The sequence below is a fragment of the Haliotis cracherodii genome, unplaced genomic scaffold (genome assembly GCF_022045235.1).
Source record: "Haliotis cracherodii isolate W230 unplaced genomic scaffold, xgHalCrac1.p SCAF_19, whole genome shotgun sequence".
In the NCBI taxonomy this organism is placed as follows: domain Eukaryota; kingdom Metazoa; phylum Mollusca; class Gastropoda; order Lepetellida; family Haliotidae; genus Haliotis; species Haliotis cracherodii.
Genome location: NW_027266274.1, coordinates 7,645,250 through 7,670,040, shown reverse-complemented (window position 1 = coordinate 7,670,040; position 24,791 = coordinate 7,645,250). Strand labels below are relative to the sequence as shown.

Sequence of the window (24,791 nt, the reverse complement as noted above, 5' to 3'; positions counted from 1 at the left end):
AACTCAGCCGCTCAATAAGACACTTATCGATGTAGACAAGCAAACTCTACATATATAATATTTTCTATTAGTCGTACGTATGGATATCTTAATGATTGAGCATCTTGTCCTGCTACAGACCAAGTGGCAGTTTTACAAACCTCAGACTACAACTCTGTATTTTGATAGTCTAGAAAAAATAGTTAATAACATTCCTATCAGTTTACCACAAACATCCATCAAGTTTAAAATTCATAAAATATTGTTTTCTTACTTTCAATTAGATCATCATAAATTCAAACGTAGTTCCACTTCTTAGATATTCAAAAAATATGTTTTGTTTGTAAATTTGAAATCTTTTAGCACTTTATTACTTTGATTGTATCAGTAGCTGTTGAAAAATTATTTCTTTGAAATACAAAGTCTGTGAAGCACTTTTAACGATGTCCTCTGAAGACATGCCAGAATTCTGACGTGTTTACAGGAACAAAAAAGATAACTAAACCTCTAAACAAAAATCTCAAGGAGCCCCTTCCTGGAGGATGCTAAGAAGATTAAAATCGTTCTGCAGAAAACAACTGTTGTTTTACACTTATTTATTAGATGCTAAATGAATTATCTTTACACGATAATGGGAATATACAATAGCAACTCTCCAAATCTTGAAACACAGCCCCCTTAACGCACAAAACCTTTCCTCACGTCATCAATTGTCACCTCTTCCTGGGGGACTTGGGAAGAAACGTTTCTTCAGCTATCATCGCGGCTATTCAAACCCACTTCACAAAGGCTTTCCTCAAACGAAAATCTCAAAATTTGAAATCCATTCCTCCGAACCAGGTTGTAAATTGCCGTACTAAGCGAGACATGGGTTGTCATATTGACAACGAATAGGATAAAAGCCTTGTGGATCGCCAATGCCTACTAAATCATCATTTAGAAACACAAAAACCTGGAGTTTCTTAGTGGTGCAACTCCACTATGGTGACATCAACCCATGCTCCCCTCATCATATACACCTTTCAAACATTTTGACAATTGTAAGATAAAGGCACCTGAAGAAACCTAATCAAAGCTCGAAATATCTGCAGATTGTCTAAATATTTGATGAAACACCAAAAACATCAGCGAAATTAGATCCCATTTATTTTTAATTTGTCTTTTTCCTTTGAAAGCTGACAGTAAAATGGATAAAAAGATAATACCTTTTATTATAATTTCTGGTAATTTGTTGAAGGACTTTTTCCCCCCTGAGCTTTCATTTAAGGTTGTATCATGTTCGGTCAAAGAAGTCCCTGTATGTCCTTCCTCATCAACATCCGTACGATGAAGAGGCGTCATCGCATCTCAAGTACAAGACTGTCCTACTATATTGAAAGTATACATTTGCACACCTTGATCAGCTGATGCAGGAACAATGGTTTTGCTGTTCGATAGACAAGTCTTCTTTGAATTTTGATATACATAACTCAAAATACCGTATTCGACGTAATAAGCGCCTAGGACGCTCTCAAAATTAAAATTAGGGGTCTCTTAATAGAATATTATTTTGGTGTAAAAACAGAGTTGAAAGATAAATTTTGTGGTTTATGCTGACAGCCTGAAATGTTAATATACGACAGATATATTTTTCCAGAATTTATTTGCCCATACTTAAGGGTGCATATAACACACGAGTGCGTATTATACGCGAATAAATAAGTCTTGTGTACATTGATCAATCGGAAGGGGTGCTCATTGGGATTGTTCACTAGCCAATAGATCAGCAAATATCGCCGTGGGCGTTATTAGAGCCGGGTGCTTATGACGTCGAATACGGTAAGTTGAAATGATAGATTAACTTCTTTTGAGTGCTTTATATCAAAGAAGACTTATCCACCAACAGAATAGCCATTTTTCAGGCAACTGTTTGTTGTTTAACGCTACACTAAGCAATATTCAAGCTGTATGACTTCAATTTGTAAATCGAGTCTGGACCAGACAATCCAATGATTTACATCCTGAGCATCGATCTGCACAATTGGGACATGATGACATGCATCAACCAAGTCAGCGAGTCTGACTCTACTCTTCTTGCCTTTTCCTGAGGACCAATTCTAACCCGGATCTTCAAAGGAGCATACTTTTATAAAAAAATAATGTGTCTATCCAATTACATGTCCACAATTTGGTTTATCCCTTTGTATGCTGAACCGTTTTGGAGAGTTCATCATCTACAAGACTTTTCAAAATAATCTTTCAATTACTGTTTTTAATTTACAATTATTGTTCTCTATCATATATATCCCTTGTAACAAACAGAAAATAAAAGTGACAAAACCCTTTCCATATTCATAAGAAAGAGTCGATTGACCAATTCTGACTATATCAAGAGCATGTGTTTATGAATCACTATCAAATAGGTGTTCGAGAAAAGGCGAGTGTATCCTGTCCCACCGGAGGCACACATCACAAACACATGCAAAGGCAATGCAAATGTTCACCTGAAAATACTCAGGACCATATGGTACAAGTCAAAATAGGGAATTGCATTCGACATCAGTTTTGACACTGATGCATCAAGTTTAGCCATTTTTTCTTTCTTTTTAAATTATAAAAAACAATTAAACTTGTTAAACAGACTATTTTATGAAATATATAAATCATCAAGGACTGGAACATGTATGTCTTCTATCAGTGCTCCAGGTGGTTGCAGTTGAGAAGTCGACATTACCATGACATAAGATCAACCAATCATCTCTACCCTTGGGTCAAACAGATGCGACCTATGATAAATCTTCACAGAAACTGTAGCTCTTCACTTTCTACTGTATCAATTGAGTCCATTACAATGTTTTACAAGACAAACAAGCATAGAGTGTGTATGTACACACGGTGATGGGAAGGAGACGAGGGTGGACACTGTTCCGACCTGTTTCACACGTGTGGGAGGGGTTCCACGAGAGAGGGGGAGGCAAGGAGGGGGGTCCCGTGAGGAGGGGCAGGGGGGGGAGGGGAACTGAAGGAGCGAACACGTGCAGCAAAACAATGTGCTGATGAAGTAAATGAGAATAGGAAGTTAAGCCATTTGTTTTCTCTCTTGGTTATTGTGGACAAATGAGATCCCCACGGCAGGGCTGAAACTCCTGGCTAGGGTTACACAGGTTCCCCCATCTCAACTACTGGAGGATATCCCCCAGCTTTTGTAGCCGCTTTCACTTTGTTCTTCGTCACTGACTCCTAGATTACCTTTCTACAAATATGCCAGAGCCCAGACCCACAATCCTTCTGTATTATCACAGACGGAGGCTAATTAACCAATGGCATTCCTTCCCTACCATTACTGGCATCGGCAAAATAAACAATGGCAAATTAGTACTACGCATATGGTTAATATGCTCAGTAATGAAGCTCTTTCATCTAATAATCTGTCTGCGCGTTTGGGCATATGGCAGAAGTATGAAATCGGATTCATAATCATTTCCAATTCTCTGCAACTATGACATAGGCAAGAAGTGAACCGTTTACCTAAAACATTGCCCTGACATGACTAAGACAAGCTTGGAATCCAATTAGAAATGTGGGAATTCCATACATTACTGCAACATTGTCAAGGGCTGTGCTTATTATTGAGGAAAGAAAGACAACAGGAGCCTTTGTGTGCAACTTAAGAGGCCGTTGTAGCTCCTGTAGCAATACCACCACAAGCAGAGCGTGATGGTTTCTATTTTTTCTCATTGTAAGCATAATTCATGTGAGTTGAAGCTGGTGTGTTTAAACGGGGAGGAAGGGTTTCTACACATCAACCTTCACCAATCGACACTAGGGCAGAGTGAGTGAGTGAGTCGGGTTTATTCCAGCGGTGTCACAGCGACCTGTAAGTAATCTGTGGCTGAAAGGATTAGTAGGGTCCACATCATAAGATGGGTGTGACATAGTCCTGCACCATGACTGTGGAATATATATATAATTTCTTTTTACTAAAAGCCTAGGCAAGTCTAGATCAAACTAAACCAGGTCTAGTTTCCTTGATTCCACATCACAGAAGAAGAGAGGTCCTTTTGAAAAAGAAATACAATTCTTTTAAAGATATGTTTTCATAGACTCAGTTTTAGTGTGATTGTGACCCACAATTCCACCATACATGGAGCCTGATCACCCGATACCAATTTCAGTGAGTGCTTATGAACAGCATGATGTGCTGGAGACCTATTCTGACCTGGACTCTCTACAGAGTGAGAAGGTGCTGTGGACCTATTCTGACCTGGACTCCCTACACAGTGACATGGTGCTGGGAACCTATTCTGACCTGGACTCCCAACACAGTGAGAAGGTGCTGAGGACCTATTCCGACCTTTTCTCCCTACACAGTGAGATTGTGCTGGGGACTTATTCTGACCTGGACTCCCTACAGAGTGAGAAGGTGCTGGGGACCTATTCTGACCTGGACTCCCTACAGAGTGAGAAGGTGCTGGGGACCTATTCTGACCTGGACTCCCAACACAGCATGAAGGTGCTGGGACCTATTCTGACCTGGACTCCCTACACAGTGAGGTGCTGGGGACCTATTCTCACCTGGACTCCCAAGACAGTGAGGTGCTGGAGACCTATTCTGACCTTTTCTCCCTACACAGTGAGAAGGTGCTGAGGACCTATTCTGACCTGGACTCTCTACAGAGTGAGAAGGTGCTGGGGACCTATTCTGACCTTTTCTCCCTACAGGGTGAGAAGGTGCTGGGGACCTATTCTGACCTGGACTCTCTACAGAGTGAGAAGGTGCTGGGGACCTATTCTGACCTTTTCTCCCTACAGGGTGAGAAGGTGCTGGGGACCTATTCTGACCTGGACTCTCTACAGAGTGGGAAGGTGCTGTGGACCTATTCTGACCTGGACTCCCTACACAGTGACATGGTGCTGGGAACCTATTCTGACCTGGACTCCCAACACAGTGAGAAGGTGCTGAGGACCTATTCTGACCTTTTCTCCCTACACAGTGAGATTGTGCTGGGGACTTATTCTGACCTGGACTCCCTACAGAGTGAGAAGGTGCTGGGGACCTATTCTGACCTGGACTCCCTACAGAGTGAGAAGGTGCTGGGGACCTATTCTGACCTGGACTCCCAACACAGCATGAAGGTGCTGGGACCTATTCTGACCTGGACTCCCTACACAGTGAGGTGCTGGGGACCTATTCTGACCTGGACTCCCAAGACAGTGAGGTGCTGGAGACCTATTCTGACCTTTTCTCCCTACACAGTGAGAAGGTGCTGAGGACCTATTCTGACCTGGACTCTCTACAGAGTGAGAAGGTGCTGGGGACCTATTCTGACCTTTTCTCCCTACAGGGTGAGAAGGTGCTGGGGACCTATTCTGACCTGGACTCTCTACAGAGTGAGAAGGTGCTGGGGACCTATTCTGACCTTTTCTCCCTACAGGGTGAGAAGGTGCTGGGGACCTATTCTGACCTGGACTCCCTACACAGTGAGAAGGTGCTGGGGACCTATTCTGACCCGTACTCCCAACAGGGTAGAGAAATGCTGGGGACCTATTCTGACCCGTACTCCAAAACATGGTGAGATGGCACTGGGGACCTATTCTGGCCCATACTCCTTCCAGGGTGACACTTCTTGGATGGCCCTGACCCTACAGGAATCTGTATGTGTCTATGTTTCTTTGTTTCCTACTATACATGACAGCCAGATCTTGAGTCAACCATGTAATATAACTAGGCTAGTAGCTACCCTCAACTTAAATCCACAAGATTTCTCATTCACCGAAGACAGGATCCATTTTTATCCATCTTTACATAATCATGTTCAAAATACTTCCAGCCAAAGCAAAAACAACCTTCGCACTGATCTAGCCAGGATCATGCATACCAGGAGATTTCTTGCCACATTGTTTGTTGGAGTGAGTGAGTGATCACTGGGCCATCCCCAAAGGTTAAAGAAGGATGAAGAGCAACGACTGAAAAACCAGCCAAAAAACAAACCTCGAAAGTTCATCCAAAACAGAAATAAATATCCAAGAGAAAACATCCCCCAAAACCTGAAATACTTTACGTTACCAACAGACAATTTGCCACAACATAGTGCTAATTTGAATCCCTGAAAACCTCTTCAGTTTCTTTGGTTTTTTTCCCATACTGTTTCATTTTTTGAGCCAGACAGGTTACACGATGAGATCTACCACAGTAAGTCCTCAAGAGCTTTATTATCATTGTCATTATTTCTGTTGTTGTTGTTTACTGAAGTTATTGCTATCACTGCTGATAGCGTTACTGTCTGTTTTGTTTATTTTACTGCATGTTTGAACACACTGTACCTCCGTGAAGAACAGCTCCAATTTCAGGTGAGCTAAAAAATAGGCATTGTCGAACATGCCTTTTCATCATTTCCAAACATATCCTCTTTGTGTGTTCCGGTAACGCTGCTGCCGATAGGCTTAGAAATGTTTATGTTCAAACAGCAAAACAAGACGCAAAACTGGTTTTACAATCATCGATAACTATAACAGTGCAGGAAATAACCAAAGCAATACCAGTTCTTTCCTGAATCACCACGATTTACAAACCATCTTTCCAAAGAAAGAAAGTGCTATAAAATTCTGTGTCGTTGCGATTACGTACAGCAATAGCAGCGCCACCTGTCGGCAGAGGGGAGACTCAAGTGGCGCTACCCTCTCTCCACATCACGTAGACACAATGATTGCATTTCAAGGAAGAGAACAAACATTACTTCCACAATAAAACTCTGTGAAGCACCATCAGACTATAGCCACATCCTGTCTATACGCTGGAAAAAACACATGGTTAAGGACTGGCCACTGAGAAAATAACTGCAGTGTTCGGTGCAGTAACTTTTAGAATTTTGAGAATATTCAATATCATCCAAGAGAGTATGTGGTATTCTTGTATTCTATAACTTAATTTGGGTTTTGTTTAAATGTTTTAGGACCCTTGGAAAGTTTAAGTTCTACAGAAACATAAATGTACCCTGATGACGATTAACGTCATCAGGGTACAATGGCCAACGATTCACGTCATCAGGGTACAATGGCCAACGATTCACGTCATCAATGTACAATGGCCAACGATCCACGTCATCAGGGTACAATGGCCAACGATTCACGTCATCAGGGTACAATGGCCAACGATTCACGTCTTCAGGATATGATGACCAACAATCCATGTCATCAGGGTAGGACGACACAATCAGGCCAGATCATACACTGTAATCACCCTTATTTCAGTGATGACTAGCATAGGGCGGTGGGGACAATTCTGACCCAGAATCACAACATGGGACCACTACAAATATTGTCTTTAACAGTTTCAGAAAAATTATTGTTAAAATTGTTTTAAAACTTTGTACCTATTTCTCTTTGTACGCTTACTTTAAAACTCAGGGGTACACGATGTTAACTCAAATTCATCATATTTTTCCTGCTCTGGCTATTGAAATGTTCTTGTTAAGAATGAATCTCTGCTTCTCAATGACTACAGTAACAAGCATTGCAGTCTCATGCAGTCATAAACTCGCTGCCAGGAGCTGTTAGATTACTGATGTGCTGTTATTTAATATTCACTCACTCACTCTTTGAAATAAGGGGCCGTCGGGTAGCTTAGTGGTTAAAGCGTTCGCTCGTCACGCTGAAGACCCGGGTTCGATTCCCGACATGGGTACAATGTGTGAAGCCCATTTCTGGTGGCCCCCGCCGTGATATTGCTGGAATATTGCTAAAAGCGGCGTAAAACCATACTCACTCACTCACTTTGCCATAAACAGCCATGACTTTCAGATAGTATTCCATTAAATTTCACAAAATCAATATATTGAGTGAATATTCTACACAAAATGAATACTTTGTATGTGTACATTCAATTACTCCACAATACAGCTCATTCTGTATTAAGTACATTCAGTAATTCAAACTACAGCTCATTCTGTATTAAGTACAATCAGTTAATTCAAACTACAGCTCATTCTGTATTAAGTACATTCAGTAATTCAAACTACAGCTCATTCTGTATTAAGTACATTCAGTTAATTCAAACTACAGCTCATTCTGTATTAAGTACATTCAGTTAATTCAAACTACAGCTCATTTTGTATTAAGTACATTCAGTAATTCAAACTACAGCTCATTCTGTATTAAGTACATTCAGTAATTCAAACTACAGCTCATTCTGTATTAAGTACATTCAGTTAATTCAAACTACAGCTCATTCTGTATTAAGTACATTCAGTTAATTCAAACTACAGCTCATTCTGTATTAAGTACATTCAGTTAATTCAAACTACAGCTCATTCTGTATTAAGTACAATCAGTTAATTCAAACTACAGCTCATTCTGTATTAAGTACATTCAGTTAATTCAAACTACAGCTCATTCTGTATTAAGTACATTCAGTTAATTCAAACTACAGCTCATTCTGTATTATAATACATTCAGTTAATTCAAACTACAGCTCATTCTGTATTAAGTACATTCAGTTAATTCAAACTACAGCTCATTTTGCATAAAAGGAACAGCTGAAATCATGAATTTCATTTCAAAGCAAAAAATAGCCTTAATTACCCTAAAATGACAATAAACAGATTTCAAAATATAAACAAGACAAGATCTGCTTTACAAGTCTCACAAAGAATGTCAGCCATGTAAATAATTAGCCAGCTTTGTCCGAGAACATCAAAAAGCTTTCAATCTTTGACAAGAAGCCAGTGGGTCGAGTCTGTGAACAAACTTCTGTCGTTTTACAATGAAAATGTTTAAGTTGAGAGAAACAACGCATCCGACACCATTCTGAAACCCTCCCTCTCAGAGAAGCCCAGTACAAAGGAAATATTTGGCTGTACTGCCTACACAAAAGGGCACTTTTATGGATCCGTGTTGGCTAACAGTGCCCAACCCAAGCCCTCACTCCTAACTTATGTTGTAGTAATCAAGCCATCTGCTTCCAAATGATGAATTTTAGGCTTGTATGTTTTGTCTGCGATGTCGTTTTGTTGCATACACCAGATCTCCACTTCCTTCCGTGATGATAAAGTTAGAAGACAGAGGCAGCCATTATGACAGAAGATCAAAACACAACACCCGCCTCCAAACTCATCAAATACGTTATAATATACATCTCTCATTATCAAAGTCTCCTGAAGATGCTCTGTGGCAGAGATGGATGTAGAGTGTATGTGAGAAGGGATTGGACAGAGACAGACGTTGTTGCACAGATAGAACCAAACATAAACTTCACTGATAATGTCGCCCTTACAACTGGTTCTACTTACAGGAACTCCTGGAGCATTTTCGGTAAAAAGATGACAAGATATTGTTTTCAAATACATGATATTAGACACGTACACACATGCTTAAATAAATGGTAAAAAAAAGAAAATGCAAGTTAAAAAACTACAAAGATGAAGTTAAAGAACAACCAATTGTTTCATATGGCTATGGTTATTCTGACATGTCCGGAATTATGTGTTCTTTAACTTCTTTTGAGTATGACAGATTAACTAGAGTCAAAAGAAAAAAATCAGGTGTTCTTTAACTTCTTTTAGGTAGTATATATTACTGCTAAATTTGGACTCAGTGATCAAGATTCGCTGCAACCCAAAACTTTATCTGACCGTGTCAATTTCATCATAAAGGTCCAAGACAAATTCAGATCTGACTAATATGGACAACCAGTTAAACCAGTATAATCCAGTACAATCCAGTACAATCCAGTGCAAACAAGTACAATCTAGTAAAATCCAGTACACATGAGTACAATCAAGTACAATCTAGTACGATCAAGTACAAAGAGTACAATCCTGTACAATCTAGTACAATCAAGTACAAAGAGTACAATCCTGTACAATCTAGTACAATCTAGTACAAACAAGTACAATCCAGTACACATGAGTACAATCCAGTACAATCTAGTACACTCCAGAACAATCAAGTACACTCCATAACAATCAAGTACAATCCAGTACAATCAAGCACAATCCAGTACAATCTAATACAATCCAATTGTGAACAGTTGACAATCTTCCAGCTGTATGAGGGTAGTTGTCAATGTCCTTAGACAAAATGCATCTTAATTGTCTAAAGTTATTTTTATGTTTATAGTTTACAACATTTTGTAGCTATACTTGAAAAGGATATTAACCTTCTTGGGGTAATGTTAAGTAAGCAGTGAAAGACTTGGGGGGGGGGGGGGGGAGAAAGAGAGGGGGAGAGATTTGACACCAATGACTAATAGCAGGAAGCGACTCTCCAACACACAAGAAGAGTTTACCAGATCTCGCTGACAAAGTGCACCTTTCTAATATCTCATTTTTTATCCAAAATTCTAATTATTACTGCACAGAACATTCAAAGAGAGCATTATATGCACCATTTACTTTGAGAATTCATATTTCATGGATTCTCGTTTCAAAACAACCCATCTTGGAGATGCCGTGATATTCAATACGCAGCAAAGAATCGGCATATTGTGCCTCTTATTTTGTGGGTGAACTCTCTTTGTCTTAAAGAATATCTTTCAACATTAAATTCCTTCTCAAGTGAATGCCAGAATATGAAATGGATGTTTGAGGTTGGTTTTTTTTAAAAAAAGCCCTTCCTTTTTGATTATCGTTTCTAGTTATTTTTCTGAGAAAGCAATACATTAAAGGAGTGAGAAGTATTAGAGTCAAGTTGTGTTAACTACTGTAGGAACTAGCTGTTGTAAAATCATGTGTTGTTTCACATAGTGAATAGATGAGTGAGTTGGGTTTAAAGCCGCTTTGTACATTATTCCAGTCATATCACAGCGTGTCAGCTTAATGTGGAAGGAAAGCCTGAAGTGTAACAGGTCTCTGATGTTTACCACTTTATGAGGGGTGCTGGCAAACCTAGAAACATAACTGGGGCAAACTGGGATAAAAACCCACGAGCATATTTTCCTGGTGTGTCCAAGGGATGTAACTCTGCACAGCAGATTGCAGCAGCTTAGGCGACTGGGCCACCTTACCCACTGTTATACATAGCCGGATTAGCTAAAGATACTATACTAAGCAGAGGGAGGATAGTCTTGTGGATGAGGTGTTGACTTACCAATCAGGAGTTCCAGGTTCGATGCTGTATAATGTGTTATCTGATAACAAAAGAATTAAGTTGTTTACGACAAACACATTAATATATCACAGTGGATAGTTATTTCCCACACATAAGGTCTGGGTTCAATTCCAATATTGGTACCATAAGCAAAAGTAATGTCTCGTCTGACATCATAATCAATCTGGTGTCAAATTAAACCAAAATAATCGAGTCTAAACCAGACAGTCCTGTGATTAACATCATGAGCATCGATCCCTGCAATTGGGATCGATGACATCCATCAACCAAGACAGCAAGCCTGACCACCTGATCCCGTTTGTCGCCTCTTACGACAAGCATAGTCACCTTTTACGGCAAGCATGGGTTGCTGAAGACCTATTCTACCCCGGATCTTCAAGGGTCTCCAACACTGATACAACTTGTAAGGATAATATCGACCCAATACAGGGTTCACACACAAACTCAAGGGAGCACCATGGTTAATACAATATTAGACATGCAGCCATGATGTGTTCAATTCTCACCCTGGTAAAAGAGGACAACTATTCTTTAGAGTTCAAACAAGGCCACGAGGCCAATAAAAAACATGTTTCCGGTCTCTCCGCCATCCCTAATCTGGAACCATAACCAAAAACATTTTTTCTCAGTTTTTCTAGTTGCTTTTATCACCATCCAGATATAGTCTACGTTTTGTGCTACAAGCATAACTTTATTGCGCTTCACTAAAGATAAACCAGACATTATTTTCATTTCAAAGTAGGCTTTTACTGACGTACTGTGAAATAATGCTGTACAGGATTTCTGAAAAACCCAAATCATCAAAAGGCACCAGTTCATCACTTGACTGATCTGTATAGCAAGTTTCATCGAGAAATATTGAACAGTTTTGGAGTTCTGCTCCAGAAAAGAGCACAACCCTCATTTTCAGTATAAGTGCAACATGTTGTCATAAAAAATAAAAAATATATCCCAAATCATCAAAAGGCACTAGTTCATCACTAGACTGATCTGTATAACAAGTTTCAATGAGAAATATTGAAGAGTTTTGGAGTTCTGGGCCAGAATCGGAAAACAGACGGACAGACATGCTGATCACTATATCATACTGTTTTTTCAAAACAGGGGGTAAAAATAACAATTAAAAAACAAAACAAAATAACTACCCTACTCTATTTTTGGATTGACTTAACAGGAAACTCATTTTTGGGTGTGTGTGTGGGGGTGTAATATAGTATAATATGTGTCTTGCCAGTCAGTCAACTTGACGCTAACAAACTTGACGTTAACAAATTTGACGGCCCATGTGTCTATAAAACAATACATCTGTTTGTTTGTTTGCCTTCAGAATGTGTTCATGCTTATTTGAAGACAATCAGGCTTCAGTGGCAGAGCCGAGCATCCTGAGATACAGGGACTATAAAACAGGACTTTTACAACACAGCCCCAACAACATCCAGATAAAAACAAGTTGAGTGCGTAATGTGACAGCGCACAACATAAATAGTCTCTAGCAGATAGGCCAGGAGGAATTATCTATCACCAACCTCCGTACCATGCATATGCGAGCATCGGCTTATCTGTAAAGCTAGGACAAATGTTTCTGGATAAGGAATTATCAAATCATTCAAAATCGTGTTTTGATTTGTAAAACTGCTATTTTGCTCATCTTTTTCCCATTTTTTACAATCACCGACAATAAAAAGCGCGAAGTGAATATACACATGTGAATGTTTTGTTGACGTATGTCACTATCTAAATTCAAAATGTCATAAATAATTATTTTTTAAATATGACCTGCTGCACTAAGGTGTCAAGATGTTTAAAGGCATTCACAACTGTGTTAAACACTAAAGGGGTTCTAGGGTCCTGAAGTTTGCTATATCATCTTAATCTACATCCCTATGTTCTTTTTTAACATGAGGGTATTGACAAGGACATACAGGCTTCTCTAAACTGCCAAAGATATTTCATCACTCTCACCATTCAAGATTTCTTCTATTACAAGACAGAATTAACCTAAATATTACCTACTTTTTACAAAATTCATTGAAAGTAAAACAAGCGAAAAAATCTGTTTCAGTGGGTTTACAAATCCCAACTTTCTCCGAATCCTCCATCAATGAGGTGTTAACATATTCAGCAAACTTTTCACAGACACGCCAAAATATTGTGATAAGTACCCCCACAAATAATAATGAAGTTCTCCATCTCCGTCGAGAGATTATCGTTCCCCGGGATTATAAGTTCCGCATTATTTGTGTATTTGCCGGACAAGTGATAATCTGTTGACAGTCACAAACAAGTGACAGTTATCGGATTATATTGCCTATGCCCACGTCTCACAAACAAACACTTCCAGAAATGATTATCCAAATTCTTGGGGATAAAGGGTTTGTTATCGTTTCATTTTGGGAAGTCAAGTAAAACGTGAAGCGTTAAGATGTTTTCCTTTTCACAATAGTCTTATCTGCTCCTCATTTGAAGGAGCTGTGAGAAATTGTTTTAGTTTATAGGCCTGCCAGGGAGAATCCCTCGACAAACACGAAGCGGTTCTGCCGAGGCAGTCTTTGTTTGTTACTGTTTGTCTTGTTTGTTGTACACTGGGACTGGCATTAGGGCACCTGTCCGACCCACCAAGTAATATGTACATGGGGACCCGGAAAAATTTTTCAGTTTACCCCTGACAATTGTAGGGGATTACAGGAAGAATTTGAGAAGTGAGACTGCCGATAGTCCGTCACCTATGATCTCTAAGCTCACCCACTCTCCAGCTTAGAGGGCGGCCGCCACAGCGTGTGGCACTAGCCAACAAGGGGCAAAATAATGCATCTTTTTACCTACATATGTTAAACACTATTGTCCTGGCGGTCTTGTGCCGTGGGCTGGCTTGGAATAATGGCGCGAACGGTGGTTTTGTTGACTGCAGGTGTGGATAAGACGACTAATAGTTGAGTGCGATGTACCTGATGAAACATACTGACAGGGGTGTACCCCTGACGATTGTCACACGAACATTTGTAACCTACGACTGCACTTAGAAACAGCCCAGAATGCTAACTAGGGCAAGATACTCAGTCCTACCCGACCCAGCTACCTGCCAACCTCATGGATGCCTTCAGTGGAGGGTTAGAAGCTGGAGTCTCCGTCCAATAACTGAACTCAGTGTTACGCCTAATATAACCCTTCAAGATAGACTTACAACAGTCGCAGCTACATGTTGTGTTACGACAATCGCAGCTCCCAAACTTTGACGTATCATTACATGTAGCTCCAATACTTAAACATGATTTTTTATCCAAATCCAGGGCATCAAAAAAGTAGAGGCCGATACCTAAACCAACTTTCTTTGAAAGTATTTAGCAGAGACAACCTGTGAGTGCCTATAGATGTCTGTCAGTAGACGTTAACAAAGACTTACGATAGTCGTAGCTACGATGTTTCAAAATAGAGATTATTGACCGTTGTAACCCTTCTCCACAGTCTTACAACATTCACAGTAAATAGTCTTTAACGAAATGTTATGTTGTTAATCGTACTTAAACTTACGACTATAACTGCATTCATTACGCCCATGCTATACTATAGACTTACAATTGTAGATCTCATATTTTAACATAGACTTACGAATTTCATAGATCTCAAACTTTGTCATAAGACAGTCATGATCCCATATTTTGATATAGACTTATGACAGCCGTAGGTTTACATAGATTTATGACAGCCAAATATCAACACTAGGCTAACTACAATCCCCACTGCCTTACAAATACCCCACGGTTCGCCCCGATTATGTTTCTAGGTTTGTCAGGACCATACCCGCGCTCGTGGGTTTCACCGAAGTGGTAAACGTCTGAAACCTGCATCACTTCGGGCTTTCCTCCCACCTTAAGCTGACACGGAATACTGTTAAAAGCGGCGTTAAACCCAACTCATTCACACTACAAATACTCCATCCTATTAATAACACTGACCCCAGCAAAGTATCCTACTACTATGAACTATCAACATCCCTAACATCCCCATCAATCCCACCACTCCCTTAAAAACTATCCCCACCCCTATTAAGTATGCCTACCTCTATAAATTATCCCCAAACCAACACAAAGTTATCACTTCAACAATATTTCAAATTTGAATACTTCAGTAAAATAACTAATGTCCTGAAGCAGCGTGCCAATCAACTGACATAACCCTGTAAACTTTGTTTGTTTGTTTGTTTGTTTGTTAGTTTGTTGTTTAACGCCGCACTCAGCAATATTCCAGCTATATGACGGCGGTCTGTAAATAATCGAGTCTGGACCAGACAATCCAGTGATCGACATCATGATCTTCGATCCACGCAATTGGGATACGATGACATGCATCCACCAAGTCAGCGAGCCTGACCACCCGATTCCGTTACTCGCCTCTTACGACAAGCCTGGATTGCCGGAGACCAGTTCTCACCCACATCTTCACAGGACAGTACATACTGTAATCATGTTGATCAAGTGAAGAACATTTCTAAAAAAACATTAATCAATTCTTAACACTGGACGATTAAATCAACTCTGCAAGACTCCAGCTATAAGACAGCAGTTGAAAAATAATCAAGTCTTGACCAGACAATCCAATGACTGACGTCATGAGCATCAATCTTAACAGTTGGAATATGATGACATGCTTCAAAAAGTCCCCAGAGCAACTGTCCCTTTCAGTTGCCTCTTACGTTAAGCATAGGTTACTGGGGATAGACATTCTTACTCAGAATCCCCATGGTGTTTGATCAGAGACTGCTGTTCCAACTCTCCACCAACTGACAAGACATATGATACAACTTGGTAGCAAACTGTAAACACTTGATTATTTTCTTTCTGCAGTGTATGAACTTTTAAATTCATGCATGACCGCCGCCAACCGAGCAGTGCACAATTAATGAATAAACTTACGAAATAAACAGTTTCTATGGAAACCATGTTGGAATTTCATAAAATGTCATTTGCTGTATCATGGAAGGCTTGGTGCTGATTTGGATTGTACTCGGATATTAATTGACCGTGAAACTAAACACATGAACAAAACGATGGAGTTATGCAAGATTTTATGAGAGACTGTTTGAACGATGTGTAGCTATTTGAAGTTGTGCTCCGTTTCCAAACACAATCCTGTATGTAATAATACCCAGTGAACTTCCAGTTAATGAGATGAACTGCTCCTCAACTCATTAATTCTCAAACTCTTTTGCCCATTTCCTTAGCTCCAGCTCAAACATCAAACATAACACAGTGGCCAATGTATTGCACAGGTGTAATAACGTGGTTCTATATACACACTATATTTCTTCATCACAAAGGAGATGTTCCACATCGTTTACTGTACTTACAAAACCGTATTCCCATACTCTTAGTGTTTTGGAGATAAAAAAAAATATTAACATACAATCTGAGTCATTAGTTTGTAATCACAAGCCCATTTAAGACCCTTCTTTTTACAAAACTGTATAATTGAAATGCACAGTTATTTTCCCCTTGATGTTTATAGCCGGAAAAATTGGATCTTCGTTCACAAGGGTTTGTGGGAGAAATTTGACCAATGAAGTAGGGGACTTCCTGTAAAAGATCAACCTTAAAGATATAGGACAGACACAATACTCAGGTCAAGGGAGTCGGGGTGACTGTTTTGTCGCAACTTCTCTCTCAATATATTGACCCTCACACCAAACTTATTATTGGTGTAATTCATATTCGGTTAATTTCCCTCGCCAAAGACTAGGGTTCAAATAGCTTACTTCCTCTCCAAATGGGCTTCCTGATCATCTTAAATGGAAGTAATCGCATATCTTTATGATCATGAACGCAACTTAACAATCATGTTTTTCAACCATAGAGGAAAGTGCTTGACTAAATTAGTTCCAATTGCTTTGACCTAGGAACAATTTCGCCTGTACTCACTTACGACCCAAACCGGGCGAGATATGTAATCAAACTAGATCTTTCTGACAAAGTCTCGCCACTCGTTAGTCCCGTTAAAACAAGCAACGCCTGTGACAGACGGACAATAATCACAGGACAATTCTCGTAAATTATTCTCTGTCCATTTTCAATCGATGGCAAGCTCTTCTTAGTCATTAGAGATCATGTTTTGATGTCTACTTTTTCACAAGAACATATTTGTTTCATCTGACCAAAGCTTCATTAGGTTTGTGAGGAAAATTACAACGCTTTAGTCTTACTTCATTGCTTAATTTACTTCCAAGAAATCTTACAATAGATTATACTTGATTCAATGCTGTCTCATTGCTAAACTTACTTCCAAGAAACTTTACAATAGAATATACTTGATTCAAAGCTACATCATTGCTTAATTTACTTCCAAGAAACCTTACAATAGAATGTACTTGATTCAATGCTGTCTCATTGTTAAACTTACTTCTAAGAAACCTTACAATAGAAAATACTTGATTCAATGCTATCTCATTGTTAAACTTACTTCCAAGAAACTTTACAATAGAATATACTTGATTCAATGCTATCTCATTAGTTAATTTACTTCCAAGAAACCTTACAATAGAATATACTTGATTCAATGCTATCTCATTGTTAAACTTACTTCCAAGAAACCTTACAATAGAAAATACTTGATTCAATGCTATCTCATTGTGAAACTTACTTCCAAGAAACCTTACAATAGAATATACTTGATTCAATGCTATCTCATTGTTAAACTTACTTCCAAGAAACCTTACAATAGAAAATACTTGATTCAATGCTATCTCATTGTTAAACTTACTTCCAAGAAACCTTACAATAGAAAATACTTGATTCAATGCTATCTCATTGTTAAACTTACTTCCAAGATACCTTACAATAGAATATACTTGATTCAATGCTACCTCATTGCTAAACTTACTTCCAAGAGTAAAAACTGGCATTTCTACTTATGAAATGGTTTTATATGTGATGGAGATAACTTGCTGTAAGATTCCTAAAAGGAAACGTAACTCCAGACCTGCGCAGTGCTTCAACATTGCATTCAAAACATTTCACAAATTAATCCTCCTCCACATAATGAGAAATAATTAACTGAATAATGTTAATATACCTTTACCTCTGAGAAATAAATACATAGAAAAACGAGTTGGAACCAGGGATATAGCACTAAACCATTTTTTATACATTTACAAATACACTAATTCATTTAATCCAGTGAGCAACCACCTCTGGTGCATTTCCCATGAGTATTATTAATATACCAAAACACAACTATCTCACTGCCTCCCATCAGCTGAAGATCAGCTTGATAATACTTTCTACCTTTTCCCACACTGGGGTTCAATTATCAGCACATTAGCTTAATGAAACTGGGGTCAAACAAGCCCCTGGCCTCAGACCAGCCTCCTTGTCTGGGTTTTAATTCAACTCAAGTACTGGCCAGCTCTAATCGCTGACTTCAATTGAAAATCAGGGAACCCTGGGGTACCCTAAACTCTTATAAGTGTCAAATAGCTTACTCTTTCTGCTGAAATGCTTTGTTTTTAATAAACCTGCCAAAAGGAAATATCTTAATTCCTAGCAGTCTTATTTCAACAATTTTCCTGGCAGGATAATCCTCAGGAGTACATACATTCATTACTGAAACAAAATTGGCCAACTCAAAAAAATAATTAGAGCTCCAGTGAGGAAAGAAAGAAAAGCTTCTCACGCCTGTTCTTCCAAATGTATTGTATTTCAGTCTTCTGTGAACACAAGCTATGGGAACTTGCATGTTTGTGAAAGTAATTACAGAATTACGGGTAAATCCTAATTCTATCCAATAAACTTAGAGTAAGTGTAAGAAATAAAAATAAAAATAAAAATAAAAACATTGAAGGAGATTCTACATGGGCAGGAACTCTTAGAAGACATGGAACATAAAAGAACTTTGTCAAAAAAGTTTCATCCAAGAAAAACATTTTTCTGACATATTTCCCACAAACTTGAATTGATACTGCAACAATATAAACTAACATAACTGGTTGTATATATCAAAGGAAATAACAAATCTTGAAACTCATTTCCGAATAACAGCACTGAATAAACCTTTAAACAATTTCAAATGACCTGATAAGCAAGGTCATTTTACTACTCAAACACAAAAATATAAAGAAATTTCCAAAAGAATATAGATTACAAGGCCAAGATAAAGATAATGGTATCTCTGTCTTTTAATGGAATTAGTATCTTTTGGCGGTGCCAATGTCCCCTGCGACCAAGCCTGCTGGTTCTCAAGACCCTGAAGATTCCCCGTCTGGTGAGGCCATTATGGCTATTATAGCCTAGGTGACATATGGACTCGTAATGGGCACAACAAACAAATCACTGGTCTCTCTGTTTCCTTTGGACAGAAGCAAGCACAAAAGTTATTATAAGTATCACTAAAATATTATCGTTTCCTCAAAAACTGGCATGGATGTTATCAGAAAACCTCCAGGGAGTCGTCTTTTGATCTTGAGAAATGATTATCAAGTTGGTTGAGATGAAGGAAGTATGAGGACACCCCCCACAAGATGGGACCACTTCAATATCATTTCCAAATGTAGATGGAGGCGCTGGTCAGTTAGCCTCAATTATACTGAGAGAATATACGATGTACTCGTATAATCACTACAATATCCTGTACGGGATCAAGCCAGCCTATTATCTCCTGGTAATGAATGCAGTGCTACAAAGTGTTTGTGGAACCAGGGGCTTAAGAACATGTGGAACCGATTTGGCCACATCAAGAACTACCACAATGAAACTTCACAAAGCTTTCATTCCGAGTCTAGGTACAAGGCTGTTTCAATCCGACAAGCTCAACTGATTCTCAACTCAGAGGCAACCAAATTACCAACTCAATACCAAATCAATCGATATCACACGTCTGAGTTATTGTCCGTAGTGTCTTTGTTTGCCGTATTCTCACCCCATAATCCCTCACAACAATGGTCCCAAATGTTTTTACGAGTTGGAATAGTATTTTCTAATTACTAACGAGATCCTTCGCACCTAATATCTCAGAGTAGCAGAGTTGCATTCCCTCTTACCATCATGTGTCAAATCCACGATTCTCAATTTCAATCAATGCGAAAAGACAATGGCACATCTCATGTCCAATTGTCTGCGATGGGGAGGGTCTCTGTGTGTCGGAATGTCAGGACTCAATCAGTTTTAGACAATTTGAATCAACCCGGGCTAGAAAACCAATTTTATCCTGGTCCTTCTAGCTTTGATTTACCGAATTGGTTTTCTCTGTCCTTTGAAGAAAAGAATTAAACTGCAGTGTCAGATTTGGACAATGGGAGACAAAGGGGGTTTTACTGTGTATATCTTGTTAATGTCTAAATTGGTATTTATAAAGTGAGAATTTAATGCAGACCAAATTGACAAAAAATACCAATTTATTTCAAACTAAGATGGACAGACCATTACAAACAGAAAATTCATATTTTGTGATGCTGGAACTTGCATTGTGTTGCGAACATCAAAAGGTTCCAAGACGGGAAAACCATACTGTTTTTGGTAATATTGTTCAACTGACAATTGCACAACACAGACTGGTTTTAGAAACAATTTGGCATTTCGGTTTAGCTACTGGCCAATTTAGAAAAGAGATATTTCCTAAATAAAACAAAGGTTTAAATGGCCTACAGTTCAGTTGTACGATGGTGTGTGAACGTAATACGAGAGAAATGCTTGAGGTGACACTGGTTAAATATTTTGTTAGATCACTGATTTGGTTCTGAAAGATCCACAATCATTGCAGGGGCAAGTTTTGGATTCAAACCCATGAAAAGCAGATCCTGGCTCAAATAGTTTCAGAGAAAACGACATTGTTTGCGTTGCAAGTTCATGAACTGTAAACAGGGTACCAAGTAGGACCGTATTCCATCACTATATCATGAACTGTGAACAGGGTATCAAGAAGGACCGTATTCCATCACTAAATCATGAACTGTAAACAGGGTAACAAGTAGGATCGTATTCCATCACTACATCATGAACTGTAAACAGGGTACCAATTAGGACCGTATTCCATCGCTACATCATGAATTATAAACAGGGTACCAAGTAGGACCGTATTCAATCACTAAATCATGAATTGTAAACTGGGTACCAAGTAGGACCGTATTCCATCACTACATCATGAATTATAAACTGGGTACCAAGTAGGACCGTATTCCATCACTACATCATGAATTATAAACAGGGTACCAAGTAGGACCGTATTCCATCACTACATCATGAACTGTAAACTGGGTACCAAGTAGGACCGTATTCCATCACTACATCATGAATTATAAACAGGGTACCAAGTAGGACCGTATTCCATCACTACATCATGAACTGTAAACTGGGTACCAAGTAGGACCGTATTCCATCACTACATCATGAATTATAAACAGGGTACCAAGTAGGACCGTATTCCATCACTAAATCATGAACTGTAAACAGGGTAACAAGTAGGATCGTATTCCATCACTACATCATGAACTGTAAACAGGGTACCAATTAAGACCGTATTCCATCGCTACATCATGAATTATAAACAGGGTACCAAGTAGGACCGTATTCAATCACTAAATCATGAATTGTAAACTGGGTACCAAGTAGGACCGTATTCCATCACTACATCATGAATTATAAACTGGGTACCAAGTAGGACCGTATTCCATCACTACATCATGAATTATAAACAGGGTACCAAGTAGGACCGTATTCCATCACTACATCATGAACTGTAAACTGGGTACCAAGTAGGACCGTATTCCATCACTACATCATGAATCATAAACAGGGTACCAAGTAGGACCGTATTCCATCACTACATCATGAACTGTAAACTGGGTACCAAGTAGGACCGTATTCCATCACTACATCATGAATTATAAACAGGGTACCAAGTAGGACCGTATTCCATCACTACATCATGAACTGTAAACTGGGTACCAAGTAGGACCGTATTCCATCACTACATCATGAATTATAAACAGGGTACCAAGTAGGACTGTATTCCATCACTACATCATGAATTATAAACTGGGTACCAAGTAGGACCATATTCCATCACTACATCATGAATTATAAACTGGGTACCAAGTAGGACCGTATTCCATCACTACATCATGAATTATAAACAGGGTACCAAGTAGGACCATATTCCATCACTACATCATGAACTGTAAACTGGGTACCAAGTAGGACCGTATTCCATCACTACATCATGAATTATAAACAGGGTACCAAGTAGGACCGTATTCCATCACTACATCATGAACTGTAAACAGGGTACCAAGTAGGACCGTAGTCCATCACTAAATCATGAACTGTAAACTGGGTACCAAGTAGGACCGTATTCAATCACTACATCATGAACTGTAAACTGGGTACCAAGTAGGACCGTATTCCATCACTACATCATGAATTATAAACAGGGTACCAAGTACGACCGTATTCCATCACTACATCATGAATTATAAACAGGGTACCAAGTAGGACCGTATTCCATCACTACAATGTCATAATGGTCATACCAGTACATGAATAATAGAAGCAGGGGTATTGATGTCAAGTATTGATTGGCTGGTAACATAGAGTGCGGGCTCGATACAAGTGTCTAGGAGATAGCCACCTGCAGCTCTGTCATTACAATCCAACACGATGACAGCTTTAAACCACATTTGTCAATCTTTCAACACTCAACAATGAGAAGTGAATATTCCAGAGAGAATGCCCTTCTAAGAATACCACATAGTACGTTCAGCCATAACCTGGGCATCGCTGGAACTGCTTCAATCAACTTGCAATTTGTATGTTTCTCATTGCCAGGATGCCTTCTTAATGTACCAATGTCTTGCCCTGAGTGCCGTTATACTCTTATATTCACATATCACGTAGTCGGTGTACAGCCAGGCTATAATTGTGGGGAGCCACTGAGTGGAGGCCAGGGTAAGGATTGGGAGACATACAAAAGGATATAAATGAATGGGGATACATAAGGATGAATCTCTATAAGGATGGAGATAGAGAAGGATGGACACAAAAGGATGGGATAGAGAAGGATGGACACACAAAAGGATGGGATAGAGAAGGAGGGACACACAAAAGGATGGGATAGAGAAGGATGGACACACGAAAGGATGGGATAGAGAAGAATGGACACACAAAAGGATGGGAGAGAGAAGGATGGACACACAAAAGGATGGGAATAGAGAAGATTGGAGATACAAAAGGATGGGATAGAGAAGGATGTACACAAAAGGATGGGATAGAGAAGATTGGAGATACAAAAGGATGGGATAGAGAAGGATGGACACACAAAAGATGGGATAGAGAAGGATGGACACACAAAAGGATGGGATAGAGAAGGATGGACACACAAAAGGATGGGATAGAGAAGGATGGACACAAAAGGATGGGATAGAGAAGGATGGACACACAAAAGGATGGGATAGAGAAGGATGGACACAAAAGGATGAGATAGAGAAGGATGGACACGAAAAGGATGGGATAGAGAAGGATGGACACAAAAGGATGGGATAGAGAAGATTGGAGATACAAAAGGATGGGAATAGAGAAGATTTGAGATACAAAAGGATGGAGTTAGAGAAGAATGGAGAGGATGAGAGAGGACAAGGACGGCACAAAGCTGGAATTAGATGAGTATGAACACAGAAAGGATGGGAATGGCAATGAAGATGAGGTAGAGAAAGGATGGAGGCAGGTACAACAAGGAAGCCCTGATACACCGGGGGATTATGATGATTATGATGAGTATACACACATACATCTCCTCCATCAGTCCCCCTGAGAGCTACTGACCTGCAGGTATTTACCTCCATTCTTCGCTTATCTCAAACTTAAGACTAACTGTTGATGGTGTTAAAAATCTGTTTGTGGAAGTAATTATGGCTGCGTCTGCCTACTATTAAAGCGGCACTTGCCACCCTGTCGGTATGGAGGGGGAATGGTATGGGGGTCATACACCGGAGCCATACCCGTTATGTCAACAGCCCTCTACCCACCGGAGGTATGCTAAACAATGACATATAGACTGAACGCTTCTTCCCAGCATGCCAAGCGGGAGATACGCGCAAACATCTTCGCGTGGTTGGTAGTGTTTGGATCGGGGTTTGTTTAAGGCTGACTCTTGACCTATGGGAGACGACTAATCTAACCTCTTCAGCTTGGTTGTCATTCTGACACAATGACATTGGTTGTGTATGTGACTGTGGATACACAAATCACTTCCATTAAAGGACATTCTGCACACCTTGGGCTCATTGTTTCCTTATAAGGTGGAAAAGTGGAATCAGTCGGCAATGATTAACAGAAGAAGATTCAAATCTTGGGCTGAATCAGCACAAAACAGCTGATTCTAGCTAGGAACATGACTCTAGGCGTTAGAGATGACTGTCCTCTTCAATAATACTGAACATTTTGAATGCTGTATATAAGTCATTATGATAACTCCCCTCTAGGCAGTATGATAACTCACCTCTAAGCAGTATGATAACTCCCCTCTAGGCATTATAACACCTCTAGGCAGTATGATACCTCACCTATAGGTATATATCTCACATTGTAACAATAGCTTACCTCTTATGTTATCTCATTTCTAATCATAATGTGATATCACCTGAGCACAAAACATATCACTTCTTAAAAAAGGCATTGTACCTACATTATGACATATAGCCTCTGAAAAATCTCATCTCTAAACATATCTAAACTCTAAACATTTTTATA

At 39.3% G+C, this 24,791-nt stretch overlaps 1 protein-coding gene across 5 annotated transcripts in view; it reads right to left on the bottom strand.

Moving 5' to 3' along the window:
- The window catches only part of LOC139466724 (transcription factor SOX-13-like), a 247,890-nt gene that overhangs the window by 117,948 nt on the left and 105,151 nt on the right, over nucleotides 1-24,791 (bottom strand). For 4 of the 5 annotated variants that reach the window (XM_071248378.1, XM_071248376.1, XM_071248379.1 and 1 more), the window contains one exon: nucleotides 11,044-11,083. The exons of the other annotated variant lie outside the window; for it this stretch is intronic. Coding sequence is in view for 1 of the 4 variants with exons in the window: in XM_071248376.1 (XP_071104477.1) it covers nucleotides 11,044-11,083 (40 nt within the window). In the remaining 3 variants the exon portion in view is untranslated. The remainder of the gene's footprint in view (nucleotides 1-11,043; nucleotides 11,084-24,791) is intronic. 5 annotated transcript variants of the gene reach the window in all.